At 45.0% G+C, this 26,947-nt stretch overlaps 1 protein-coding gene across 1 annotated transcript in view; it reads right to left on the reverse strand.

Moving 5' to 3' along the window:
• LOC147706051 (uncharacterized) overlaps nucleotides 1-26,947 on the reverse strand; it is a 208,407-nt gene that overhangs the window by 121,862 nt on the left and 59,598 nt on the right. The window contains exon 5 of the mRNA XM_086929020.1: nucleotides 22,096-22,229. Within this exon, the coding sequence (XP_086785146.1) occupies nucleotides 22,096-22,229 (134 nt within the window). The remainder of the gene's footprint in view (nucleotides 1-22,095; nucleotides 22,230-26,947) is intronic.

The raw sequence follows: 26,947 nt of genomic DNA on the forward strand, positions 1-26,947 counted from the left end.
GGAGATACAAAGTATGAAATCAATTCAGCTTTGCGTCAAAATTGTTGTCTCTCAATGCTTAAAGTATTTCTCCTTTTTTTTGAGACTCGACGCGTTTCGGTGGGCACTTATAAAATAGCCAACACCTTCCTCAGGAAAACAATACAACCATCCCATAAAATCTTCAATATCCTGCAATCCAAGGATAGCTTCACTATTTAGTAGTCAGTACTAGTGGCTTCATGTATAGCGTGCTTCAAGAAACTGCAGGTAAGCGAACCGGACTTTCTTGTATAAGAGTTCCGGCACTTAAACAATGGGGCACACGCCTCTGACCAAAATAGCTAGCGTACTCGTCGAGCGAGACACTGTCCTTTTTAAAAAACCAAAGATAATCAACACAGCCGGTCCTGTTAAAGACTGCGCGTTTTTATTTTTTCATTTTTTCAAGCGCGAAGAGCAACAGCGGGGCAAGTGCCTCCAAATCAATACAAAATAGTGTAAAGGCCGAATTGGTCACCACATGCTTGATCCTCGGAAATGCGACGAATGGCGAATCATGCGCCTCGGCAGCTTGCTGGCAAGCCTATGTGATCCTTTGGACCGCTTATCCCTTACAGTAGCATTTAATGGAAAAGGCAATTACAGGGATATATAAGATTGCACTGATATGTTCTCACCTTTTGTTTTAACACTTATGATTTATTAGTATTTTGTTAAGGCATACATAACAAAATACATGTTCAAGAAAGCATGAGAACAGCATGTAATAAAAAGACAGCGATATCAAAATTCCAAGCACTGCTTATAGACCCCTACTCTAGATGAAGCATCTTTCTATGGCCTCGTCCCACACATTCCCAAAAACAAAGGTGAGTGCTCCACAGGCTGTATGTAGTTTGTCCCAAAGCCAAAGGTAACTCTAGACTCCCCTTGACTAGTAGCACTGGTGCCCTGCACACCGGAGGTAAAAACTATGGACCGAAAGCAAAAAGTCGCTATTCATCGAGCAATCGAGGCTTGGGGCAGGGAGTACCCAGATATCATGGGCCCTGGAGCTGGTGATTAGTATACCCATCCTGCCCCTTTGGCCCTACCCTGCTGGCACCACTCCCTGTCGTACCCTCCCTCTGTTCACCTGTTACCACCAAGACTACACAAGACAGTGGCTTCTACTTAAACATGGTTTAGTTCACTTGTTGAATTTTGGTTAGCTTTAAGTTTGATGATATCTGGGCACTCCAGGCCCCAAGCAGTTGGGGTAGCCCTGAACCAAACCAGTTTGCCCAACAGGGTCAAGTTGCTGCCCCCAACCCCTACCGCTCGCCATCAACTGATTCATCCGCTGCCGTGGTACTCTCACACTCGTTCACCACCTCTGACCACAGTGAGGCTATGGTTCTGCGATGGATCTCTCACACTTCCTCCCTCATCAATGTCCCTTCTTCAGGTCGGGCCGTCAAGGTGAGGCCTTTAACTCATGTATCCACCTTGGACCCCACTGCAGACTTCCATGCCATGGCAATGCGTCTCGGGGCTATGATGAGTGCCAGGTCAAGAAACCTGTTCCCCTGGGGTCACTGCCATAAATGGCCCTTATCCTGTGTGGTGTCAAATAACTCTTATGTGTGTAACTGTATAGGATATATTTGAGCCGTGAATTACGAGAGACTTTCTGGGGCTGTGCCAACATTGAGAATCAGACAAGTCCTGTCCCAACTCTATGGCCCAGCGACCCTGATGGGTATCCAAAGGTACCGTGGTCAAGCTGTTTAACAATCTATATAACCACAAGACCAAGAGGCTGCCGGAGCCCATTGTCAATAAAAGTTGGAGTACGCCATGTGGTTGAGGATTCGCCTCACCCAGTTTCCAAAGATCTCGGATCGTGCCTGCAAGGGTCTCATTGCTTAGAACTGGCTCTTAGGCAAATCAGTCTGTTCCGACGCCTTCCGGAGAGGGATAAGTTTGCCAGCTTGGAAACAGTCACTCATCGTCACTATTCCCGTCTCTGTCCAAGAGTTTCGCTACCCCGCCGTAAAGAAAGTTAAGGGATCACCGTGGGGCAACCCCACTAATATGCACTTCCCCCATGTTCTCCCACGCACCACCACCAGCAATGCAAGACTGTGGATATGAGAAGTGCTGGGCAAGGAATCTCCAGATCAGGCTTATGTAGTTTGGCCAGCAGTGACCCCTGGTTGGGTTTAGAGCTCATCAGATCAATCTCCGCCTGGCCTACCCCACCTAGCCAACTGATGATCCACTGGAGTTGCGCCGCCAGGAAATATAATTAGAAGTTCGGCACTCCCAATGCCTCAAAAAGGGTACGATGGAGGGTAGTGATTGAAACCCTGTGGCGGCTCTCGTCCCAGATCAGCTTGTGAAAGAGAGCGTCAAGACGCCAGAACCAAAGCGCCAGAAACCGCACAGGGAGAATGGTGAAGTAATAGAGGAGACTCTGGAGCGTGATCTTTAGAAGAGAAGAATGATTGCCGTAATAGGCAGCCTGAGCGGCCTCCAAAAGGAGGCACACGACCTAAGCGACTAAAGGATCTTCCCCAGGTTACCTTCATGCAGATCTGTGAAGTCATGAAAGATCTGAATGCCCAGGTACCTAAAGGATTGCGGTGCCCAAAGTATATCAGGTGGTCAGGCAACTGGGCTGGGGGTTCCACTTGCCCACAGGGAGCACACAGGTCTTAGCCCTGTTCACCCGGAGGCCTGAGTATAAGCCGAACTCTTCAAGGAGCTGCATCACTCAAGGAATGTCCAGCTCAAAATTTTGCAGACAGAACAGCAAACTGACAGCATAGAGGGATATAATATCCTCTGTTCCCCACCACAATGCCCCATCCCACACTCTCTGCATGAGACCACCCTGCCAGAGGCTTAATGGCAAATAGAAGGAGGGGACAATGGGCAGCCCTGTCTCATGTCCCGGAACACCTTGTATGACTCTAACCTGTGCCATAGGATGAGCGTATAGCAGGTACACCAACCGTATCTATCGAGCACCCAGGCTCATGCACTACATGGCAAGCTTTAAAAAGTCCCCCCATACCATGTTGAAGGCCATTTCTAGGTTCACCGACATAATCATGGTAAGTGGGTTAGCAGCCAGCTCACAGCCATAAAGGACGGTGTAGAGCCGATGGAGTTTAAAGGAAGTGTTTCTGGTCGGAATGAACCCATTTTGAACTGCTTGATCGGATCTTGCATATAGGATAAAAGCCGAGAGGCAAGCCCTTTATTAAGAATTTTAAAATCAGTATATAGCATAGAAAGGGGCCGGAAATCCGTAATGGCCACCTCACGGGAACTGTACTTAAGCAGGGGAACAACCAGGGACTCCCTAGTCATGGCTGGGAGCAATCCAGCATCATAAGCCTCTGCATACACCTTCCAGAAATTCCGCTTAGAACTCTAATGGAAGTCCATTCAGGCCAGGGGATTTGCCCATCACCATTGTCTTAATGGCTCCTCTAATTTCCTGGACTGTGATCTGGTTGCCCAGAACTTCCCTCTCATCCGCAGGGAAGCTCCTAAGGCCTAGATGGTCCAAAAAGGGCCAAACCTCACTGGAGAACCCACCTCCAGCGGTCGATAGAGGGAGAAATAATTATTTTGAACACCCCGTTGATATCCTGTAGGGAAAAAAGAGTCATCCCATCGGAGACCAGCAGGCAGGTATTGGGGTGCCTCTGCTCTCGGGTCGGACTAACCAAGCCAATAATCTCTCTAACTTTCCTTCCTCCTTATGGGCTCAACTCGCATAGTCCTTATAGTTGTGGCACTGGAGACGCTCCAGAACCACATTGTACAAGTCCGAGCCTACAACAGTCACTGGAGGGCATTCGAGCCAGGACCTTGGACGTTATCCCACTCATGGAAAGCATCTTCCAATTTAAAAAGTTCCCGGTCCAGCTCTATGCGGATACCGACTGACTGGTTTAAGCAATGCCCCCTGGCCACAACCTTTGAGGCTTTCCATTCCATTGAGCGACATGGTACCATCCCAGGATTTGTGGCGAAGTACAGAATGATTTGTTCTGCTAACAAGGCCCAGAAGGGGACATCCACGAGGGCCACTGAGTCCAACTGCCAATAGGTATGAGAGAGCGCCCTTCCCATCATCTGGAGCATCATTAGGAGTGGACTATGGTCAGGAATGGTACGGCCCAGATATTCAGAGTGGGTGGCACTACTGCATAGTGTCCTAGTGCACACAAAGCTGTCAATTCTAGTTTGAACTTGGCAGAGAGCAGAGTTAAAGGAGTAGCCCCTAGCTGCTATGTGCTGGATGCGCCAAACGTCTTCCATGTCCCAATGTGATAGTCAATTACTCAAAGTGGCCGCTGCCCTATGGACTAGTGCGCCAGGTTGTTGAGGGGTGGAACGATCGAGGGTTGTGTCAAGGATGCAGTTGAGATTGCCCCCAAGGAGCCGCATTCTTCCCCGTTAGGTGGATCAAACATGCCCCACTAGTGGTGAAGAAAGGGGCCTGATCCTGATTCAGGGCATATATGTTACCCAATATTATTTGTTGGATACAGAGCGGTCCCTCCATCAACACGTCTCTGCCATCCCTGTCAATATCTATCGTCAAGGCCTCAAAGGGGACCCAGGCTCTCACCCAGCACAAAACCCCCCTCTCAAATGCCGAGTACTCAATGGCATGGACTTCACCCCTTCAGCGATGCCCTCTGTGCACCATTTAAAAGTTTGTGAGGTGCGTCTCCTGGGGCAGGGCAATATGGACCCCCATCTCTTAAAATACATTAGGATCTTGTGGTGCTTGGCAGCTGACCCCAATCCCCTTACGTTCCATGTTAGAAGTTTGTATGATGTAGATGCAGAACTCATGGTATTAAAGCGTGACACCAATGGACCTGACAGCCCCCCATCCTACCCTCTCTACCCAGCAACGCCCCCTCAAAACACATACACCCCTGAGACAGCACTGAACATCAATAAACAAAAGTCCGAACTCCCCGGTCCCAAGGTAGCTCCGCAACACCTAGGTACAGAAACCATAGTACCTAAACATGGTAAAAGCACACCATTCCGGTATCACTAGAACAGCGATATAGAGGGTATGAAGAAAAGAACAAGTTGGCAGTCTCTGTTGGCCGCGCCAGCCCCAGCTCAGCACTCGCCATCTTCACAGGGAAATTAACCCAGCCGGTAGAGGGGATCCTCTAGACAAGCTCCTCCGTCATCGGCAGGACCACAAGTGGTAGCACATCCCCACACAGATGCAGGGACTCTGAGTCAGAGGCACTGGAGTGGCGCCCCAAACTCTGAGCTAGAGGCATTTGAAGCAGGCCCCGCTCCATAAAGACCATGCCAATCTCCAGTTGGAGAGTGGTTTTTGAGACTTCTATGGTCTCTAGAATTTTGTCTTGCTTAATTTGTAGTGTCTGAGGGGAGGGTCTTTGGGCATCCCCTCCATTGACAGATCTGGTTCTGAGGCATGCATCCCCTGGTGCAGCCCTTGGTTTTTTGCCCTCAGTTTACCCATGGCACTGCTCAGTGGCGCTCCCAGCGGTGGCACTCCTCCCAAGCCATATGCAAGCCCTGATTCGTGTTTCCCTGCCCTTCAGTATGGCAGGTATGGGCATCCCTACAGGGACTCCATGGGTGACCACCACTGCCTCAGTGTTCCGCAGCTCCACCACGCTCTTCCTCAAACTCCCAAAGTCATTACAGCACACTGCGGCGTCAGCCCGATTCCAGGCAACCTGCTTACCAGGATCTAAGAGTGACTCCACAATAGGATAGGCAGTCCTTAGTAGGCGATGCCCAATGCTCAACATTTCTTAGGTCAACTACTCTCATTTCGCAAACACCTCAAGACCTGGCTCTTTAACCAGTAAGACGTCAGTGGAACCCCTGCAATCTGCAAACTCCAGCGCCGAGACACCGAAAGGTATTTGCGCGCTTTAGAAATTTAAAAAATAAATAAATAAATACATCACTACTCCCCTCAGAGCCGCTGGCGGAGTCCCAGAGCAGGGCAGTCAGATGGAGCCATAGCCTAGCACCAGGAGGGCATGGGGCAGCCCCCTACCTGCTGGGAGGACAGCAGGATCATGCAAGACCATCAGCAGCCGCCTTTACCTCCATCAGTACAGTTGATCCTCAATATAACAAATGTTTCCCGTACCCAGGAGAGTCAACAAGCAGGGCTAATAGTGTGAGCAGGGCCCAGTGTTGTAGAGGGCATCTCAAGGATTGGGGTTGGGGTGCTTCAATCATCCACGGGACTTGGGGGATGGGGCACAACAGTGATCACAATTTGGCCAGCCGGCTCCCTTCACAAAGGCCTGCCAGCTGAGTATCAGTGCCAATCTCTGTGCGCTTCCCAGCCCCGACCAGGCTGTAGCGGCCTTCATTGCCAAGGCGGCGCACCCTCAACAACTAGGCGGGCCACCACCTAGATGGGCCCTCACACTACGCTTTCTCACCAGGTATCTACCCACTGCATGAACACTGGCCCGGAGGCCACCAGTCCTCCAGATATTCCGCTGGGAAACTCTGACAGGGTCCGGCACCACCGGCACTCCCGGCCCACGGGGTATAAGCATCCAGCCCCGACCGTCCACAGGGGGAGAGGAGAAGGCCATCTAGGCTCCCTGTTGAGGGGGTAGGGAGGAGATGCCTCTCAACTCGCCGGCGTTGCGGCTACTACACCCCATTAGAAATAATGTGTGATTGCATAAATAGTCAAGTCAGCTAATATTTATTCCTTATAAATATTGATGCAGTACAAAACAAAATGCTGCCGATTATATCATCTATTGTCAAAAATCAGGCAAGCAGGCTTGGATGGCCATTGGTAGCCATGCGCTCTATAAACGCCACTTCTATTCTATATAATTGCCAGTTGACCTCGAAGATACACTTAGGTAAATCTACACTGTAAAATTAACATAAATGGAGGAAGGATCACAATGGAGAGCATGCAATTTTTGGACTTCACTTCAGCTTCTTCTCTAAAATTCTTCACCACAGTATTAAGCACTTGGATAATATCTAAGAGATTTTATTTTCTATTTCTACTAAAATACATTTTTTGCTCCCCCTTTTTTAATAATTCCTGGAACAGTAAATCTATTCTTGGACCAATCATTTGGCCATCACCTTCAATTTTCAGAGCACTGGTTCTCTTGACCAAATAAATTGTGTCAAATGGATACACTGTTGAAACAAATCTCCAATATATATATAAAAAGACTCAAGAGAAAACAAAATATATATATATTTTTTTTAATAGAATAGACCGAGTTGCATATCTCAGCCATATCATACAAGTAAATTAATTCCAGACCAATTGTTGTCTTTTTCCTATACAGTAAACCACTGTGCCGGAGTCCTGATGAAGGCTTTAGCCGAAACGTACGTTGTCTGTCAACAAACCTCCAGTTTTATAACATCAATATAAAGAAGGATGACGTTAATACTGATTGTATAACTAAGGGTTGAAAAAGATTGTTTAGTCTCTCATATGATGTGAAATTGAGAAATAAAGCTATTTGATGAATATATATGAGATACAAAGGCTGCAATGAGCAAATGAAAATAGAGAAATAAGACAACTGTTAAGTAGATGATGAAATATTTTTGTAAGTCAAAATAAGATAGTAAATATATATATATATATATATATATATATATATATATATATATATATATATATATATATATATATATATATATATATATATACCTACTGGCGGTCGCCAGTAGGTAGTTATAGTTAGGATTTTTTTCAATGCAAAATCTCAAAATTCTATTGTGGATAACTTTGGCGTCGGTTGACGAATCTGCCTGAAAATTTCTTCAAATTTGCCTCGCGGAGTTCCGGTCCTTCCCTGAAAGTTTGGTGGGGATTCGTCAAGCAGGGGCCGAGATAAAAGGGGGGTCCCAAAACGTGTTTTCCCCATGTTAATTTCCATAGGGCGGTCAAACTCACTTTTAGCCCGAACGGCTGAATGGATTTCCATCAAACTTGGCAAAATTGTAGGGACTGGTAGCCCGGTGTGCCTTTTCTATGTCTCAAGACATGTGCTACAGTGGATTTTGAGTAATTTAGGTTCAAAAAAATATATATCTATGGCAGCGCACCGGGGAGCGCACCGGGCGCGACACGTGAAGTGCGCACGGAAAGCTGATTGGCTCTCGGGTGTCTGTAAACATTCCAAACAGTCCGGAGCAGCCGCCATCTTGTGTCTCGGTAGGATCGAGACACAAGAGGTGGCAAAAAAGAAAAAGGGGGAAATGACTATAAGGGGGCAGGGTTGACCCCCCCTGACCCCCTAGGTTTGATGTGGGGGCTATAATAGGGTCCCGCGGGGCCAAAAAAAAATAATAATAATTCGATTTGCGCGGGGGGAGCGCCCGGTACGCGCACCGGGGAGCGGACAGGGGAGCGAAGCATGGGGAAAACCCAGTTTATTCACTGTGTCACCTCTACGACCCTTTCTTGCGTCAATACGTCCCTTTTGCATACATTACACCTGACGTAGGAATAATGTGGCGCAGGGGCTTACAAAGTGACGCATCTACCTAGATGCGTCACTTTGTAAATATGACTGAATAAGGTGCATTTTTTACAGCACTGGTGCGTCACAAAAAGTGACGCTCCGGTGGCGTAAAAGTGACGCATGGCCTCATAAATGAGGCCTTCAGTCTTCTACTCATGCGTCATATTAAATATATGACGCATTATGTCGCAAGTACTTACAGATACGTCAGTATTTCAGACGTATCTGTAAGCGCAAAAGTGATGCATTGCTGGAGTGTGTCTCAAAAATGAAGCAACTCCAGCAATGCATCCTTTCACATGGGGCCAGGCCCCATGTGAAAGGGCTTGCACGCCTGCTGTGAAACAGGCGTAATATTTGGACGCAATAGCGTCATAAAAGTGACGCAGTGATATCTCATAGATTTCACTGCGTCACCTCTACGACCCTTTCTTGCGTCAATACGTCCCTTTTGCATACATTACACCTGACGTAGGAATAATGTGGCGCAGGGGCTTACAAAGTGACGCATCTACCTAGATGCGTCACTTTGTAAATATGACTGAATAAGGTGCATTTTTTACAGCACTGGTGCGTCACAAAAAGTGACGCTCCGGTGGCGTAAAAGTGACGCATGGCCTCATAAATGAGGCCTTCAGTCTTCTACTCATGCGTCATATTAAATATATGACGCATTATGTCGCAAGTACTTACAGATACGTCAGTATTTCAGACGTATCTGTAAGCGCAAAAGTGATGCATTGCTGGAGTGTGTCTCAAAAATGAAGCAACTCCAGCAATGCATCCTTTCACATGGGGCCAGGCCCCATGTGAAAGGGCTTGCACGCCTGCTGTGAAACAGGCGTAATATTTGGACGCAATAGCGTCATAAAAGTGACGCAGTGATATCTCATAGATTTCACTGCGTCACCTCTAAGACCCTTTCTTGCGTCAATACGTCCCTTTTGCATACATTACACCTGACGTAGGAATAATGTGGCGCAGGGGCTTACAAAGTGACGCATCTACCTAGATGCGTCACTTTGTAAATATGACTGAATAAGGTGCATTTTTTACAGCACTGGTGCGTCACAAAAAGTGACGCTCAGGTGGCGTAAAAGTGACGCATTGCCTCATAAATGAGGCCTTCAGTCTTCTACTCATGCGTCATATTAAATTTATGACGTATTATGTTGGAAGTTCTTACAGATACGTCAGTATTTCAGACGTATCTGTAAGCGCAAAAGTGATGCATTGCTGGAGTGTGTCACAAAAATGATGCAACTCCAGCAATGCATCCTTTCACATGGGGCCAGGCCCCATGTGAAAGGGCTTGCAGCAGTCTTATGCTTGCTGTGATACAGGCGTAAGATTTGGACGCAACAGCGTCATAAAAGTGACGCAGTGATATCTCATAGATTTCACTGCGTCACCTCTACGACCCTTTCTTGCGTCAATACGTCCCTTTTGCATACTTTACACTTGACGTAGGTATAATGTGGCGCAGGGGCTTACAAAGTGACGCATCTACCTAGATGTGTCACTTTGTAAATATGACTGAATAAGGTGCATTTTTATACAGCACTGGTGCGTGACAAAAAGTGACGCTCTGGTGGCGTAAAAGTGACGCATGGCTTCATAAATGAGGCCTTCAGTCTTCAACTCCAGCAATGCATCTTTTCTTACCCTTCCACACCCCTGTTCCTTTTCAACATTTTCTTTGAATATCCACATTCCCCATATTCACTCTCCTTCTCCTTTCTTTCATTCCCAACACTCACCTTCTTTCAGTCCCCCTACTTCACTTCCTTTCTCCTCTCATACCTTTCTGTTCTTTCTTACTCATTTTCCTTTCCATTATCAATGCACTCCATTTCACTTACTCTTTTTCTTTTTTTTAAGAATATAGCTCTTTGATGAGAATTGGAGGTAGTTCTGAAAAGAACTTTTTTTTCTTCTTTTTTCTTTTTTAAGAACATAAACAAAAACAGGGAATGGAAACTGCTCAACAGGAGCAAAAAACCAAAAATAATTAGGGCTGGGAACGGCAGTGATGGTTCTCCAATGCTCGAACCATGAGCAGGACACTTTGCTCCCCATAGGTAAGGAGTTGATCGCAGTATCTGCATTTCAGGACACCTTAGTTGAAAGTAGGTTGAATATTTGGAACCAGCTCCTGCGATCGCTCCCTCACAGAAGTAGTTGCTCCTCCGGTGGATGTAGAAGCCCCATCACTGGGAACCTCTTTTGCCAGAGCCCTGACACTTTCCCGGGCAAAATTCTGGGGGTGCCTCCTCTCCACATGCCGTATCATTGTGAAGTTCCCAAAAGAATATTTATTTTTGGGGTCACCCCGTGACAGGACTTTTTTGCAGATCCTACACTCCACTTTTGGAGCATTCACCTTTTTCTGGTCAGGTGGTATTGAAAAAAAATTCCAAATGAAATGCTCCTTCACCTTTGGCTGAGGAGGCTCTTCATCGATGAATTCAGGCTCATCTTCACTGCTGGATGGTCTGGCAGCCATGATTAACCCAGAAAGATGCAAGAGCAAAAAGGCAGGTCTTTCAGTCACAAAAGTGAAAGAAGAAGTGAAGGAAATGGGTGGGGATTTCATTCTTTGTAAAAAAAACTGTTAGCAACCAATGAAAAGAGTTATTTCAAGGTCACATGACTTGACGCGCTGACACTGCGCGCATCGGAGCGCTTCCGGGTGCGCACACGCGGCGCGAACGTAGGCGCTTCCGGGGCGCATACGGGCGCGAACGTAGGCGCTTCCGGGGCGCATACGTGGCGCGAACGTAGGCGCTTCCGGGGCGCATATGCGGCGCGAACGTAGGCGCTTCCGCGGCGCGCCGAAGTGACGTTTTGATAGTTTCACGGAAATGCAAAATCATTATCATTTCCTTATTTTAAAAAAACTGCTTTTATATGTATGGTACTAAATGTCTTGCGTTATTATTTACTTTTCATTCATATTTTTTTTCACGAACGAAAGTAGCGCTCTGGGTGCGCTTTCTGGACAGCTTACCAGAGCGCGCACCCAAAGCGCCCGAGGAAAAAATGATTAAAAAAAACCAAATAATAATTAATACTTACTCAAAACAGCAAATTTATAAAAAAAAATCGTAGGTTAGAACCTCGATATAGAAAGGAATTAGCATTTAAAAAACCTATGAAATTCACTGAAAAAACCATAGGTTTCACACCAGTTATAGTTAGGAATTAGCATTTAAAAAACCTATTAAATTCACTGAAAAAAACATAGGTTTCACACCAGTTATAGTTACCTGGAAATTTTACTGACATAAAACCAATGAAATTCCACGTTATAGTTAGTTGGACTCACTATAACTTGCGCGTGTAATGCACTGCTGATGACATCACATATTACATCACTCATGACATGGTCAGTGACATCACTCATGACATTCAAGGGAAGGAGTGGAGCCATCCGACTTTGCACCGTGCGTGAAGGAAATGCTGAAGAGAAGAGAAACGCTAAAGAGATCCCACGCCGTGAGGCTGTATCAGAGCGGGCGCAGTTGGGGGATCATCGTGCTTTGTGCGCCGTGCGGTGCCGATCTACAAAACAGGCAGCTGGTCCCGACCTGCGTCCTGGAAAGGAACAGCCAGAGGCACGTAGAAGATAAAAGCATATACGGTGACACTCGGAGTGTGGAGGTACGTGGCTTACCGCTAGAGTCAGCTGTTGCTGACATTGACTATTGAAGCGCAAATAAAGCGGTTTGCTTAACACGTTATTCAGCACTTACTAAGTAATTGCCATTAGCTAGAAGATGTCAGGCGATGTACGGAGGGCCCGTGAGCTCGCTGCACAAGCAATGTTTTCAGACGATATTGAGCAGGAGGTGACTGCTGAGAAGGAAGTCGGGGTAGGGGGGCCTGAGGGAGCTGCAACGAGTACCGCCAGAGACTTGTTGAGGGAATTGGAAAAGCTGAAAAGAAATGAACAGTCTAAATGGTGGGAAGCCCGCTCCCTCAAGAGATATCTGGATGTTGGGAGAGTCCCCAGAGGACTTCGCATCATGCTGGCCCCCAGCTATGAAAACCCCAACCCCTTAATGATGGAGGAATGGGGTCAGTGCAACCTTGAAACCTCACGGAAATTAATGCAGATCTTAGTGAAGTTTGCTGAAATTGATGGTGAGGAACTTCAAACCAAGATAGATATTCTTGAGGAGAAAATAAAAGCACTGCAGGGTGAGAAGGAAAACCCGCAGACTACTAAAATGAGGAGTGAAATGTTAACTAGACTTTCAAAGGAGGAAGAAAAAATCAAAACAAGAAAAATATATAAATTCAAAAGAGATCGGGACGACTACGCGAATGACCAAATATTCACATTTGCACGTCGATACGATAACCTAAGAAGAGCCACAGCAAATAAGAGAGGAGCAGCCAGTGCAGGGACAGTGCCGGCAGAATCTGAGGAAATATCTACATACAGCTCGGCTGCAGAAAGCGGCTCAGACAATGAAGGGGCAAGAGGCAATGTTGTTTTGACGATGGGGGAAGAGTTGGCGGTCTTGAAAGATGGCAGAAAGGCAACCCTAAGATCGCACTTCCAGGGAAAATTGTCCCAACCAAGTCACAACGCAGGAGGGGCAGAAGAAAAGCAGCCAAACAAAGGCGAGCTAACCAAGCGGGGACGAGGTCGGGGACGGGGAAGGAGCAAGAAACCCCAGGCCTAGTCAAAGATAACATTATGGATTCTTCAATAACTGTGAGCTGTGATGGAGATCAATCCAGCAAGAAGAAACAAGCCAAATCTATAATTAACCTCAGCCCAACACAACTATCAGCTGCAGAAGAGCAACTTCTAAGGTTAGGCTTAAGCTTTTGTCCTGAGTCCAACTTTTCGTATACTACCACGAGGGCAGACATATACAGATTCATAAGGAAATTAAAATTGAAAAAACAATTCCTAAATAAGATAGCCAGCACAGAAAATGCCCCAACAAGATCTACAACTAGCACCTCTGAACTGGCAGTCAGTGACCTAAACCTGTATCGTGACATGTGCCAGCTGGGGATTGATGAGACTCTGGGGACACAGGAGATAGTGGCATCCAGTGGTCAAAGGAAACCGATTACCCCATTTAAGCCCAAGTCCAAATACATTCCCCTGGCGGCACGTGATGGTCTTGACTCATTTAGCGATGTTGTGGTGCAACAAGTGAAAAAGATGGCCTTAAAGACTGACAAGAATAAGCGTCAATTCACGAACCAGGAGAGAAAAATAAATCAATTATCCATCAAATTGAAAAATGCTGAAGTTATTGTTCGAAATTCAGACAAAGGCGGGAACATTGTTTTATGGCCAGCTACGGAGTACCTGGAGGAGGCACATAGGCAATTAGATGACCCACAATGTTATTCTAAGAGCACCCCCCAGAAATACAGGGGAATGTTGGAGGCCTTATCTAAGAACCTGGTGGCATGGAAGGGCCTTGGTATGTTAAGTGGAGATGAGTTTAAGTACGTTAAAAAAGATCATCCACTCACTCCATATATTTATTTCATACCAAAAGTCCATAAGAGTATCTCCAAACCTCCAGGCAGACCCATAATCGCAGCGTGTGGTGGCCCCTTGGAAAACCTTTCAAGGTACATTGACTACTTTTTGCAGCCACACATGAAGTCTTTAAAGTCATATGTACAAGACTCTAGTGACTTTTTGCGAAAGTTGGAGGATGTAGCATGGAGCCCCGACCTGTTGTTGGTAACGTTGGACGTCAGTTCATTATACACATGTATAAAGCACAAGGATGGCCTGCGGGCATGTGAGTATTATCTTAGCCGCAGGCCCATGGAACTGGCCCAACATACCAAAATGCTTTTAGAAATGCTAAAATTATGCCTCAACAATAACTTCTTCATTTTTAACGGTCAAATGTACCAACAAGTCCAAGGTGTAGCAATGGGGGCCAGTTTCTCCCCTAGTTATGCGTGCCTCTTTATGGGGTGGTGGGAGGAACTGGTCCTCCTGCGCAAATTTGAAGAATATTGCACCACTAACATCACTTGTTGGCTCAGATTTATTGATGACTTATTTATTGTATGGCGTGGTTCCGAGGAAAGTGTTTTAAATTTCATACATGACATCAATGACAATGATCTTAATCTGCATTTTACCTCTGATGTAAGCAGGGAATCGGTGACATTTTTAGATGTACAGGTTTTTATATGTAATAATGTCATTACCAGTACTCTTTTTAGAAAACCGACGGCAGGTAACACTCTTTTACATGCCACGAGTGCTCATCCCCAACATCTAATCAAATCAATACCCTACGGCGAGATGCTACGCATCCGCCGTATTTGCAGCAATTATGAAGACATGATTGTCAAACAACAGGAAAGTTTTCAAAGATTTGTAGATAGGGGCTACACTGCTAAGATAGTGAACACTGCAATAAAGAAATCTAGGGTCAAAGAAAGAGGTGATTTGTTGACTGAGAGAGTGAAACAAAGTGATAACATCAATGAAGTTAGACTCATTCTGACCTACTCCAAACAGGAGAAAGAACTTAGGAGTATCGTCAGGAGAAACTGGCACTTTGTAAAAGATGATCCCATGATTGGCGATGTGATGCCCCCTAATCCATCTATTACTTTTCGTAAAAGTCTCAGTATGGGCTCCATCCTCTCTAAAAATAGTCAAGACTATATAGGCAAGGAGCCTTGGAGACCGACCAGCAGGGGCTTCTACAAATGCCTGGCATGTAAAGCCTGCCAACATGGTGTCAACACCAAAAAATATACAACAGTAATCCCTAGAACTACAAGGGAAATAAAACAACACCTAACCTGTAGAAGGGAATACTGTGTGTATATTCTAGAGTGCGACTGCAAACTCAAATATATTGGTAGCAGCAAACTGCAAATTCATAAGCGTATTCTACAACATTTGCGCGCCATTGTAAACAAGGACCAGAGCTATCCAGTGGCCAGACACTTTGAGGCGTGTCACAATAGTAAGCCTCAGTGTCTCAAATATTTCGCCATAGAGTCCGTACCGCTCACCAGAAGAGGAGGCGACAGGGAGGCGTGTATGCGCAGGCTCGAGACCAAATATATTTTGGAGTTTAACTCAAAGTGGCCGGGAGGTCTTAACACCACAGAGGACCTCCACACATACCTATGACCACTTCATGATAATGTTACTCTTTAGCCATATAGTTAACACCATGATACAACCATAATCCAAACTATAAGAGGAGTTGGTCCGCACCGTGCACTTTGTTTACATATTTATGTTTATATTGTAATATACTATGTATAATTTATATATTGAGTGTACAAAATTTCGGTGTGTGTAAATATATGAATTGATTGATTTTAGCCGTCGTTTTAAATATTAGGGTATTGTCTTTTATCCTGATTTTTGATGTGATAGCTGATTTTAGTCATGTCACCGATTCCCTCTTTTTTAGATTGTTTTTATGGTGTGATTTTTTCTATATGTGCAACATTGATGATGTATGATAATATCTTGTTTTGAATATGGAAGTAAAGCTCTGTTTTAATAGGGTTCAGACTTCCCTTCCCCTCTACCTCAGTACTGTATAACCTCCAGCACCAGCCACTTTAGCTGTAATTGCACTTTGACTGCACAATGTCACTTTAGAGGAAGAAATTATATTTATTTGTATTTTTTCCATTTGACACGAAGTCACTTTAAATACAGGTGCAATAACAAGGCAGAAGATAAGAATGAAATAATGGTACCGGAAGAAAGTTAAGGCACTACATTCTCTTCTTCCGAGCCTCATTTGGCTGGTACAATTTCCGTCATGAATTCATTGCTTCTTTTTTCTTTTAAAAGGTCCTTATAGATAAAATTAAATTTTCCTTTTTTTGGATCTTTTTTTCACTACTATCATTAAATAGCAGTGATCAATAGTATATTTTTGTATTATAATCTAATACACACTGGTGAGCACTATTTTTTGCACAATACTTGCTAGTAGATTTGATGGACTACATGGTATATTTTTTCTCATCACCATCTTGAAGAGTTATAGGCATTTATGCAGTTATACACATTTTTTTGTTAAACTGATAGTACTCTTCGCACAACCAATTGAAGTTGTATTATATATGTATATCTTTAATCTTTTGATACATTATGCAAAACGTGACTTATTTATGTATTTATACAGTTATTAATTCACTTCTGTATTGGCACTATGAGAAAGTACAGGCAAATGTATTTATACATATAGTATTTTATCTATGTCCATCATTTTTGACATGTGACTGCACGTTATCACTTTAAACGGGCAAAAGCAATCAGTATCGCCATGTGACCAAGGCCGCTGGGATGGCCGAAACGCGTCATGACATACTACCTAATGGCTGAATAAAAGAATGCTGAGAAAAAGCTGGTCCTTGCCTCGAGTCTCTTTGTAAGGAGCGCTGCTGCGAGGTATTTGCAGATATATATATATATATATATATATTCCAACAAAATCGTTCCAACCTTGTTCAAAGAACGACGTTCAGGCCAACAGCTTGGTTCAAACAACTGGTGTTTTATTCACAGCGCACTCAACGCGTTTCGGGAACAGCTTCCCTTGCTCACGAGTAAATGTGCTTGTTTACATTCCAGTTTAAATGCATATCATGTGATCAGGGTTGCAAAAAACATAAAAAACAGACGTCTGTTGTTTATGTTTTTTGCAACCCTGACCGGGTTATTTCCGTGTTTATTATCATGATGCTGCATCTGATGAATTAAAGAATATTGGAATGCGCAAAAAGGATTGGGAGTGATCTTTTTCCTATCAAGGAGAGTGCATTTGCGTAGCTGTTGCTGCTACGCGCTGTGAGCCTGAATCTAAACACAGGGTTACCTTTGCCCCTGGATTGCACCGTTCTCTTGGTGTCCCGGCACTTTTGCGAAGGAAGCGGAATTGCATATATATATACATATATACTTTTTTATTTACAACAAAAGTAAAAAAAAAGAATAAAAATAAATATTTTCATATTTATAAAATTGTCGATTTTGGTATTGTTGATGTTTTTAAGGCATGTCTGGATTTGATATACCTGTTCTTTGTTTTCTTTTCCACATTGTGATTTCCCTGCCTAGACTTTCTATCCTAGATTCAGGGGCCCTGTTCCTTTACAAAATTGTAGAAGGCCAGAGCACCAGGGCCGGTTTTTCCCGCCCAAGCCAGAATAGTATGGGTTCTAGGCTTCAGTCAGTCACCTCGCCACCAACCAGTTCAGAGGCTCCAACCAGATGCCAGTCGCCTTATGCGGGTTTGAACATCCTCAAGAATGTCATCTCGCAGACCTCCCGCCTCTATACGGGGCACACTGACAGTGTAAGAACCTGGGATCAGGATGGATTGCAGCAGTATTAAATTAGGCTCAAGCAGAGCTCTGAGTTCATGTGTCCACCATGTTAGCCATCTTGGCCATGCCCAATGTGTCCTTGCCTTAAATATAACTGCAGCCTACCTCCTGGGCTCAGGAGGTCTTTCTTAGGGATGATTAGCATATATTAAAAATAGTGCATTGACTTTGACACACACGGCCTGGCAAAGTCGCGTTCGAGCAGTGTGCACTGCTCCTGCAGTCTGCAATGGCAGGACTGCTATCATTAGTTTACTTAGGTCACATCTGGGTGGCACAAACAGGGCTTTGGGCCCTGGTGACCCCTTTAACTCCCATGCCCTAGGTACCACTGGTACCATATAGTAGGTGCCCGGTTAGCAGACTTCAGTGCACTGAGTCCAAAACCAGCATCTAGTAGCTCAAATGGGTGCAAAGGGGGCACCTGCAAAAAGGCCTGCTTTCTTACACAACTCCCTCCACCCCCCCAGGCAACATGTCCATGAGACCCTGGGTGAGTTTTTCTGACTTGTCAGTGAAGAAGGATGGAAAGAAAACTGTCTGAACTATTGCAGGGCCTACTCTGCCTCACATCCTTCTGTCAGGGTTACTCCCTCTGGGCAGCTGACCCACCTCAATAATAACAGGACCCAGTTTAAACTGGACCTTAATTACAGCTGTGTCTTTACCTGCCTCCCCTTTTGCTTTGGGAAGTGAGATGCCGACCTCTTCTAACCCTATCCTAGCTAGGGCAACACCTAGCTTACCCACAGAGGTCACCCAACACTTGAGCAACGCCACCATGACCAGCAGGTTCAGGGGCCCTATTTATTTCTGGTCATGGGGTCTGCCTCCCACGCCAAGTACAGTGCTGCAATGAAGGTTAACACCCAGCAGGGGCTACTGAAAGGTGTCAGAATCCAGAACCACATCCTGAGCTCTCCACCGACGGGCACCACTAGGTTCTTGGAGCCTCCCTACCTGTTCAGATTGGGGGGCTACCACCTCCTGTGGCTTCCTCTCCTCTTTCTGTCAGTGCAGGGGTGACACCCTAGTTCTGAGCAGTTGCCTGACTTTTTAGGACTTCTTGGGGGTCGGTAAAGGCCTCACAAGTGCCAACCTTGGGGTTCCCCCTTACTGGGGCAGAGAGCCCTTGGCTTACTGGATCTCTGCATAAGAGTGGCTTTTGTTTCCTTTTCTTAAACCTTTTCTGTTTCTGCTGGGGCCTAAATCTCCTAACCTTAGGGACTGGACCCCCAAAATCCTTTGGTTGGGTGGGATCCTGAGTGACCACCCGTTCTGGGATCAGACCAACCTCTGGGAGTTCATTGCCTAGGATGCAATCTAGGTGGCGGTCAGGACTGACTTCCACCCTATGCCAGCTAAGGGTATTCTCTCTTTCCAGGGGCACTCAGGCTACAGGTCTGGTTGTGACTTCCCCTGGGACTACCTTTACTATCCTTGCTTCTCCTGGCACATACTGATTTGGGACACTAACCTGTCTGGCACCTGTGTTTCTCACACAGTAGTGGTGTGAATCTTATTCACCTTGATGGAGTGGAAGTGTTTACTACCACCCTCAGGGATCACCAGCTTACCATCTGGACCCTTCACCCAGTTAAAAGCTGAGAGCCTCCTCAACTAAGGTGTCCTTCACAATGGCTACACTGGGCAGCCCAGTGCTAACATTCTTTTTGGGACAGGCTACACCCTCCTTGGTAGTGCGCTGCCTGCTGGCAGTAAAAGCATAATATAGGAACAGTGGTTCTGCCACCTCATAACTTATCGTTTATGTCCCCCTGCGGTTGGGACTTTCAACATATGATTAAACAGCACAACACTGAAAATAAATCACAATTTAAATTGATGAAATCATTTTGTATTTGAGAAAAATCCTAAATTAGAGACAATAACCAAATGACATTATTCAACATACACAAAAAATACTTCTGAATATCTCAAATAGTGACATAAAAGGGTGACAAATTGTAACAATACACACCATGATACTCCGCATTTTTTTACAAAGAAACAAAACAACAACATGAAACATCAATTTTCTTTGTTGTATTACTAGCAACCAAAAAGCACCCCAGCAAGACCTCTTCTATTGTATGGATCTTGTTGGGCAAAACCATGCTAGATCTGGAACGTCGATGTTTCGACTCCTAATAATGTGTGTGTGTGTCAATAACATCACAGTGGGGTCTTCTTCAGGACAATAAACTGTTGTGTATACCCTTCTAAACTAAATAAAGAGGCACAATGGACTACATGGTTCGTTCTGTGGATTGTCCTAGAGTGGTCTCAATTGTATCCGAGGTATCTTGATTCTGCCGTATCAATGGTTTTGTGGATTCAAATTAAAGTATCCAAATGGTATTCCGATATTCGGGGGCACATAGACTCCCCGTGAATCTCCGGCGTGCCAAGCTTGTAAAAACAGTAGTGGCTAGTTATCCTAAATGATCAATAAACACGATCTCATAGACCTGGTCCTATCCAGGGTCTGTATAAACCCGACTTAACAGGTTATCATTTTATTTCCCCGGCATGACTGCTCAGAGTATTCGGCAATGAGCAAGTTAAAGCAATTGCCTATTATCCAAGAGCTTTTTAGCCCTAGGTCCCCCTAACTCTGCTTGCCAGAGGTGGGGTGGGTGGTTTGTATCTCCTCCTTTTCATGGTTCTGGGGTCCTACTGGAGTCTTTTGGTGCTCTTACCACTCCTCCTCCTTTCCTTTTTGTGGGCCTAACACCCCCTTCCTGATGTCACCCTCCTGGGTTTTCTTGGGTACTCTTGGTCCTACCCACTCCTTGCCCAACTTTCTATGGTTAGAAACGTCTGAATCTACCAGGTGCTTTTGTAACTTGTCTGACGTACAGTTAGGTAAAATGTGCACTTTCATAATTAAATTATACAGCCCATCATACATCTCCAGCTCATTGCCTTTTATCCAGCCTTTTAGTGCGTTGACTGAAGAGTTCACAAAGTCCACCCATATCTGGTTTTACCCTTTATGGGTGTCCCTAAACTTTGATCTGTATTCCTCTGTGGTGAGTATATCAAGGTCTCATTCATATGCTGATAGGAATTAGCAACACCCTGCAAAACAGTTCTGCAAAATGTTATCATTGTGGTCAATGGGTTCCAATCCACACTATTTGCCTTGTGCATGCATGTTTACCCTCACAAGGCAAATGGTGTGGGCACACATGCATGCATGGACAGGGTGATCTGTCTTTGACATGCACATGCAGTACCTGGACACAATGCTTGGTATTAAGACAACTCTAGAAGCAATTCTCAGCCCGACCACCTGGTAGCAGGGAGCTCCACAGGTTGAAAAAGGAGCTAGGACATAAAGGTAAGTCTGGCTTTAATATCTGGGGTCTTTTGGAGTAATGGGAATGACCTCACAATATATGATCTATATTTAGAGTGGCTGGAGATTAGAGTTGGTGATGTTATTTCCACCAGTAGGATAATCATGTTCATGGTGACGTTGCTAGATAGGGAATGGTTGCCAGGGTAGGATTTCCAGCTTCTGAACTTTAGAAAATGTTGCAAACATGAGTTATACCATCCAGAAGCCAATGGGTTATTTCGAAAGTTCAGTAGGACATTTAAAAGTATAGGCAGATCTTACATGGCACTTGTTCTGCATTAGGAACTTTTCTAAATAAGAGAGTGCAAGGCTTTTAGCTTTCACCCAATTACATAACAAGTTTTGAGCTTGTCAAGGTTTAGTGAGAGAGAAAGCCCAACATCAACTCATACCCTAGGTGCCTACAGAAAGTACTGAAATTGATGAATGGTAGCCAAGAACCAAAAACTACAAATCAAAGCAGCCAAAGATGTGCATGTCAATGACGGTCACTGGTTGGAGATTAAGGACTTTACCAAGAGTTTGGTGGACTGGATGCTCCGTCATAAGCATGGTGGATGTCACGCCTTCCATACTACAAGTATATTATAGCCCATGGCACCTGTAGTACAGCAGGCAGGATCTCATCACGTTTGGACACAGTACCCCATCCGCCAAACTGTTGTGACCGATGGTGTCGTTTGTCGATCCTCCCTGTTCTAATGTCATTTATATTGCTTGTACCCTTGTAACTATGCAACAACCTTTCTGTGAAGCGCTATGATACCCCCTGTGGTCTTGTCCGCGCTATATAAAACTCTTTAAATTAATAAATAAATAATGACTTACTTCCACGCTTGCGTAATCACAGATATTGCACTTGAAGGGTTTCTCATTGGTGTGTTTGTAGCGTCTGTGTCGCACAAGCTCCCCACTGGTCACAAACGCCATCTCACAATCAGGGCACTTGTGTGGCCGGACCCCTGAAACATAAACATAGTCATTTATTTTTCTCAATAATGAATAGCATCTGTACACTTATATAAACTTGGACAAAATAAATATTTTTCCTGAACTGAAAAGTATATATAGGCTCTGATGATAGATGAACATGTTAATGCGTGTCTAATATTCCTCATCCCCTTTATACTGGAATAGACTAATAGGGTGTTATTTAGAGACGAATGGTAAGAGAACAGCGCCCAAAAATTGTAGCTGACCCAGTTGTCTCCCCGGCTTCCCTACCCCATCTGGAGGCTGGGGGAACGCGGGTTCCAGACATCGCTCCATTGGGTAAATCCTTGCTGCTGAACCGACAGTGGCCAACAGACGGGCTGCCCTATTTGGGTCTTCCTCACCAACATCATTCCTGCCAGTGTATGCCCTTGACTCTAGTACATTCTGGCCGACACTAACCCTTTCATAACTAGCATAGGTGTCTGGCGCAGGTACATAGACGATATCTTCTTAATATGGAATTCAGAGAGCGAAATTCTTAATTCTTTCCTACACTGGTTGAATAATAATTGCGACAACTTGCAGTTCACGCTCACATATCACAAGACGGAAATACCATTCCTAGATCTTATGATCTACCATGAGTCGGGTGAACTTCTCACTCGCCTCTACAGGAAACCCACTGAGCGTAATACTCTTCTGAGGTACGACAGCAACCACCCCAAGGCCCTTAAGGACTCACTCCCCTATTCGCAGTTCCTGCGCATCAGACGTAATTGCTCCTCAAAAATTGATTACTTTAGAGAGGCAGGCGTCTTATGCTCCAAACTAAAGGCACGAGGCTATCCAAGCAGAATAGTAAGGAACGCTTCTAAACGGGCTTGGTATTGCCCCAGGGAGGTCCTGCTCCAACCTAAGACCAGGCCCAACACAGAAAGAATAGCGTGTGTTACGACTTTCTCACCTATCTCGAATAAAATCCGCAAAACAATTTTAAGACATTGGCCAACCTTAAACTCGGGCCAGCTAACTTTTGACAGACCCTTATTTGCGTTCAAAAAAAGTAGGAATATAAAAGACCATCTTGTTCGAGCAGCCCTACCAGCACCACCTTCCATGAACACAATTGAGTCAAACTGGGGCTTACCCCCACTGAGAGGTCATGTTAAATGTGGACAATGTATTGTATGTGACCTGACACTTGAGGGGCGCACGTTTAGTCACAATAACATCACGATTGACATGAGGGATTTCACAAACTGTAACAGTCACAATGTTATTTATGCGATTTTATGTCCTTGCCCCATGATGTATGTGGGCCAGACTACACAAAAAGTAAAAACAAGAATAAGTCAGCATCGCAGTCGCATAAGATGTGGAACCCCCAACGCACCCCTGGTTGAACATTTTGGCCACTTGAACCACACGGCAGATGATCTCCGTTGGACCGTTCTGAAGGCCATTAAATTACCCCAGAGAGGTGGTAACCTACAACAGATACTGAACCGTGAGGAACTGAAATCAATCATCCAGTTCAATACCATCCAAAAAGGACTCAATCGCAGCGAGGACTGGACTACTTTGCTTTGATTGAACCAAGAGTATGCAGAAGCAAGAGACTATACCAAGAAAAATTAACGGAATGACAAACTGGTAAAATCTGTTTATATTTAACAATCCGGTACTCATAAACAGAGTGTTACCACAAAGAAACACTACTTTGGATTCATACATGAAGTATGAATAATAAGAAGTAATGTAATTATGTCAGCACCTGGTTTCTATTCTGATATTTAAAATCTAAAATTTACTTTTGTCACAAACTGTGAATGCTTCACTTTGGTCACTAATGGTAATTCCGAGCACTCCCCCACAGTGAAAGCGCCACTACCCACTCCAAGATGGCCCCCGCCTTTACTAACAGTTTTGACGCTCGCAACACCAGTCACGTGACCGGCGAGGCTTTATCCAGTCCGCCCGTACACAGCGACCATTGCGAAGCATCCGGCATCGACCGAGCAGCCCCACGAGAGACGCGTCTACATTCAGACTTGGTGAGTGCACGTCGCTGGCTTCGTTTCCCATCCAGTGACTGGCTCGCCAGCATAATCATGCGCTGAATTGCTTCCCCCTTGTCTCTTCACAGCGTCCTTAACGCCACACTGTTGGCATTCTACATGTACGGCCATCGCTGCCTGCATTGTCAAAACTACTCCTTGATCACACACAGAGTGGAGTAAGGTATGTCCTCTTAATTCCTACCCCCCTTGGATGGGAAGCACTTTCCATTTCCACACGCCCAAGCTAAATTTAACTTTGTGTTTTCAGAGCTGCTATTACCTGCAGTTGGAAACGGACCTCGAGTTACTTCCACTTACCTGTTAATTAAGTAACCTTCCTCCGGACCCCCTCAAAGCCCTCCCTGACGTGTATTTACGTGGTAGGTCCGTTTTTATCCTACTCCTCACTGCTCTCATGACCTTCCAGTTTCACCAACCCTAATTCCCCTCTATGGTCTGCCCTTATTTCAGCACCATCGCTGTAATTTGAAGAGAAGGACCACTCACCGTTAGAGGTCGTTCCCCCCGACCTACGGAGGTATGAACACCCCTGTTCCAATACTGAACCGGCAGGGCACATTCCAGTTGCACCACCCTTAGTCACTTAGACTGGTATTTTTCACTCCACGATGTATATCCTTCCTCCCCGAGTCCAAACACAATCACGACACAGTCTTTTGACGTAATTTTTCACGCATGACACTGCGAATCCGAGGAATATGTAAATATTGTTGGCTGTTATTAGGGCACAAACACTGTGCACGTGGTCACACACTGTAAAAGTGTTACTAAGTTGGCATATATGTGAAAAAACTCTCTTAAGTCTTTGGAAAAAATTTTTGCTCTTTTCTTTTTCTCCTGACAGGCTGTGTTTATTTCATTCAGGCATGTTTTTGTCTATTATAAAAGTCCTGATGATGATCCCGTGTATTTAGTTGAGCTAAAGGGATCGAAACGTCGACACCCATGAGTGGGTTTTACACTTGTATTATTGTCAAATGTGATTGTGTATACCCAACTCCAGGCGATACTGATATTAATTTTTGACTCTCTACAGTACCCTGTCCTTGCTCCTTTCCTTTGCCTGAAAGACACCACTTTCACTTTTACGCTATCCTTACTATTTTTCCCCTCCTTTTTGTACGGCACAGGCTTGTGTCTAGCTATTTTGTCTATATTGTAAGATTGGATATTGCCTCCAGAAAATAAACTCCTTTCCCGGCTGGGTCTGGAAACCTTAAACTCGTATAGCTTCCATTGTGTACCTATACTGTATTGTTTTGATTCTTGAATAAGCTAAGGACCCTTGTTCTTTATAACCTTGACTCTAGTACAGCCATGTTAGCCATGGCTGTCCCAAACAGGAAATCTCCCAGCAACTGTGATGCAATATTTATAGGACTTTTGTTTTCACAAATTAAATCAATGCTGGTTCTACTGTCACCTTTCCACCACTCAACGGCTCCTGCCATAAACACACAGATATGGGGTCTTCCTTGGGTGGGGGAGGTGTGGGGCAGCGGCCAGAGCAGCTGACTCATGAGCGTGGTGGTAGAGTTTCCATGGCCGATGCCGGCGGCAGCTCAGCATCATGTGACTCTGGGCAATGGCTCACTTCATCTCCCCAACGGTCCCCAGCGCCTAGATACCCTTAGAGGTGATAAGTCGTGCTTAACAAATCTGGAATTATTATTGGGCGAAGGACAGGAAACTTTTTCTGAGACAGCAGCCAACTCCAGGTTTAGAAGGCCAGGTGGGTTGACAGACATGGGGCCTCTTCCGGAAGAATATTTTAACAATAATTTCCATCCTCTACCACAGTCACTAGCCCTTGATTGGATGGATATTACCAACACCTCAAAGAGGATGATATCTATTGCAGATCGGAAGCTCTCTGTGAGGGACAGCTTTACACACTGACAATGAGGGGGTGCATTTGGGCTTTCATTCATTCATATATCTTTACTTTGGCAGTTGCCATAAAAGTACAGAATACATAAAAATATAGAATATTCATTGTTTCCATTTAAAAAAAGACATCCTACTTAAAATAATTAAGAATAAAAGCAGATAATAAGCCATTAGAAGCAAATCTCATAAAGTGCAATAGCAAGCAACAGCAGAGGAACAGACACAGATTCATTGAGACTCAAATAGTCTCATCCCCCTGCCAAGGACTCCTAAAAAGCAAGGGACTGTGGTACCATCTTGGCAAGCGCCATGCCCAGCAAGCTGCCCTGCTCTTCTTTCTAGACACAAACATATTAAGCTTGAGCATCAGGGTTTTACAGACAACAGTCAGGGAGGCCCACAATCTATCTTTACATCATGCCAATCACAGCCACTATTATTCTTTAAGGGAGAGGGCTGGGATAACAGCATTTTACAAATTCCAAAATAAGGGGGGGGGCTACAGTGTTGCTGGGCAGCATGGCCTCACAGGTAGTTAATCACTCCATTCAGTAGAATTTGCAGAAGGAATCCTGTCTCATTAACATGCATGTAAAAGCCACACTTCTTGGATCACTCTTGCTACTTTACTAAGTACATCAGCTCACTGTGTTTTAATTGAATCCCATGCTACCATGCCTGAGTTTTTTGTAGGTACCCACCATTAAAACCTTCAGGGACCATTTAGACTTTCTGACTGACATGAAATGTTATCAAATGACATTCGAGGGGGT

This window comes from Lissotriton vulgaris, chromosome 7, assembly GCF_964263255.1.
Source record: "Lissotriton vulgaris chromosome 7, aLisVul1.2, whole genome shotgun sequence".
Taxonomy (NCBI): Eukaryota; Metazoa; Chordata; class Amphibia; order Caudata; family Salamandridae; genus Lissotriton; species Lissotriton vulgaris.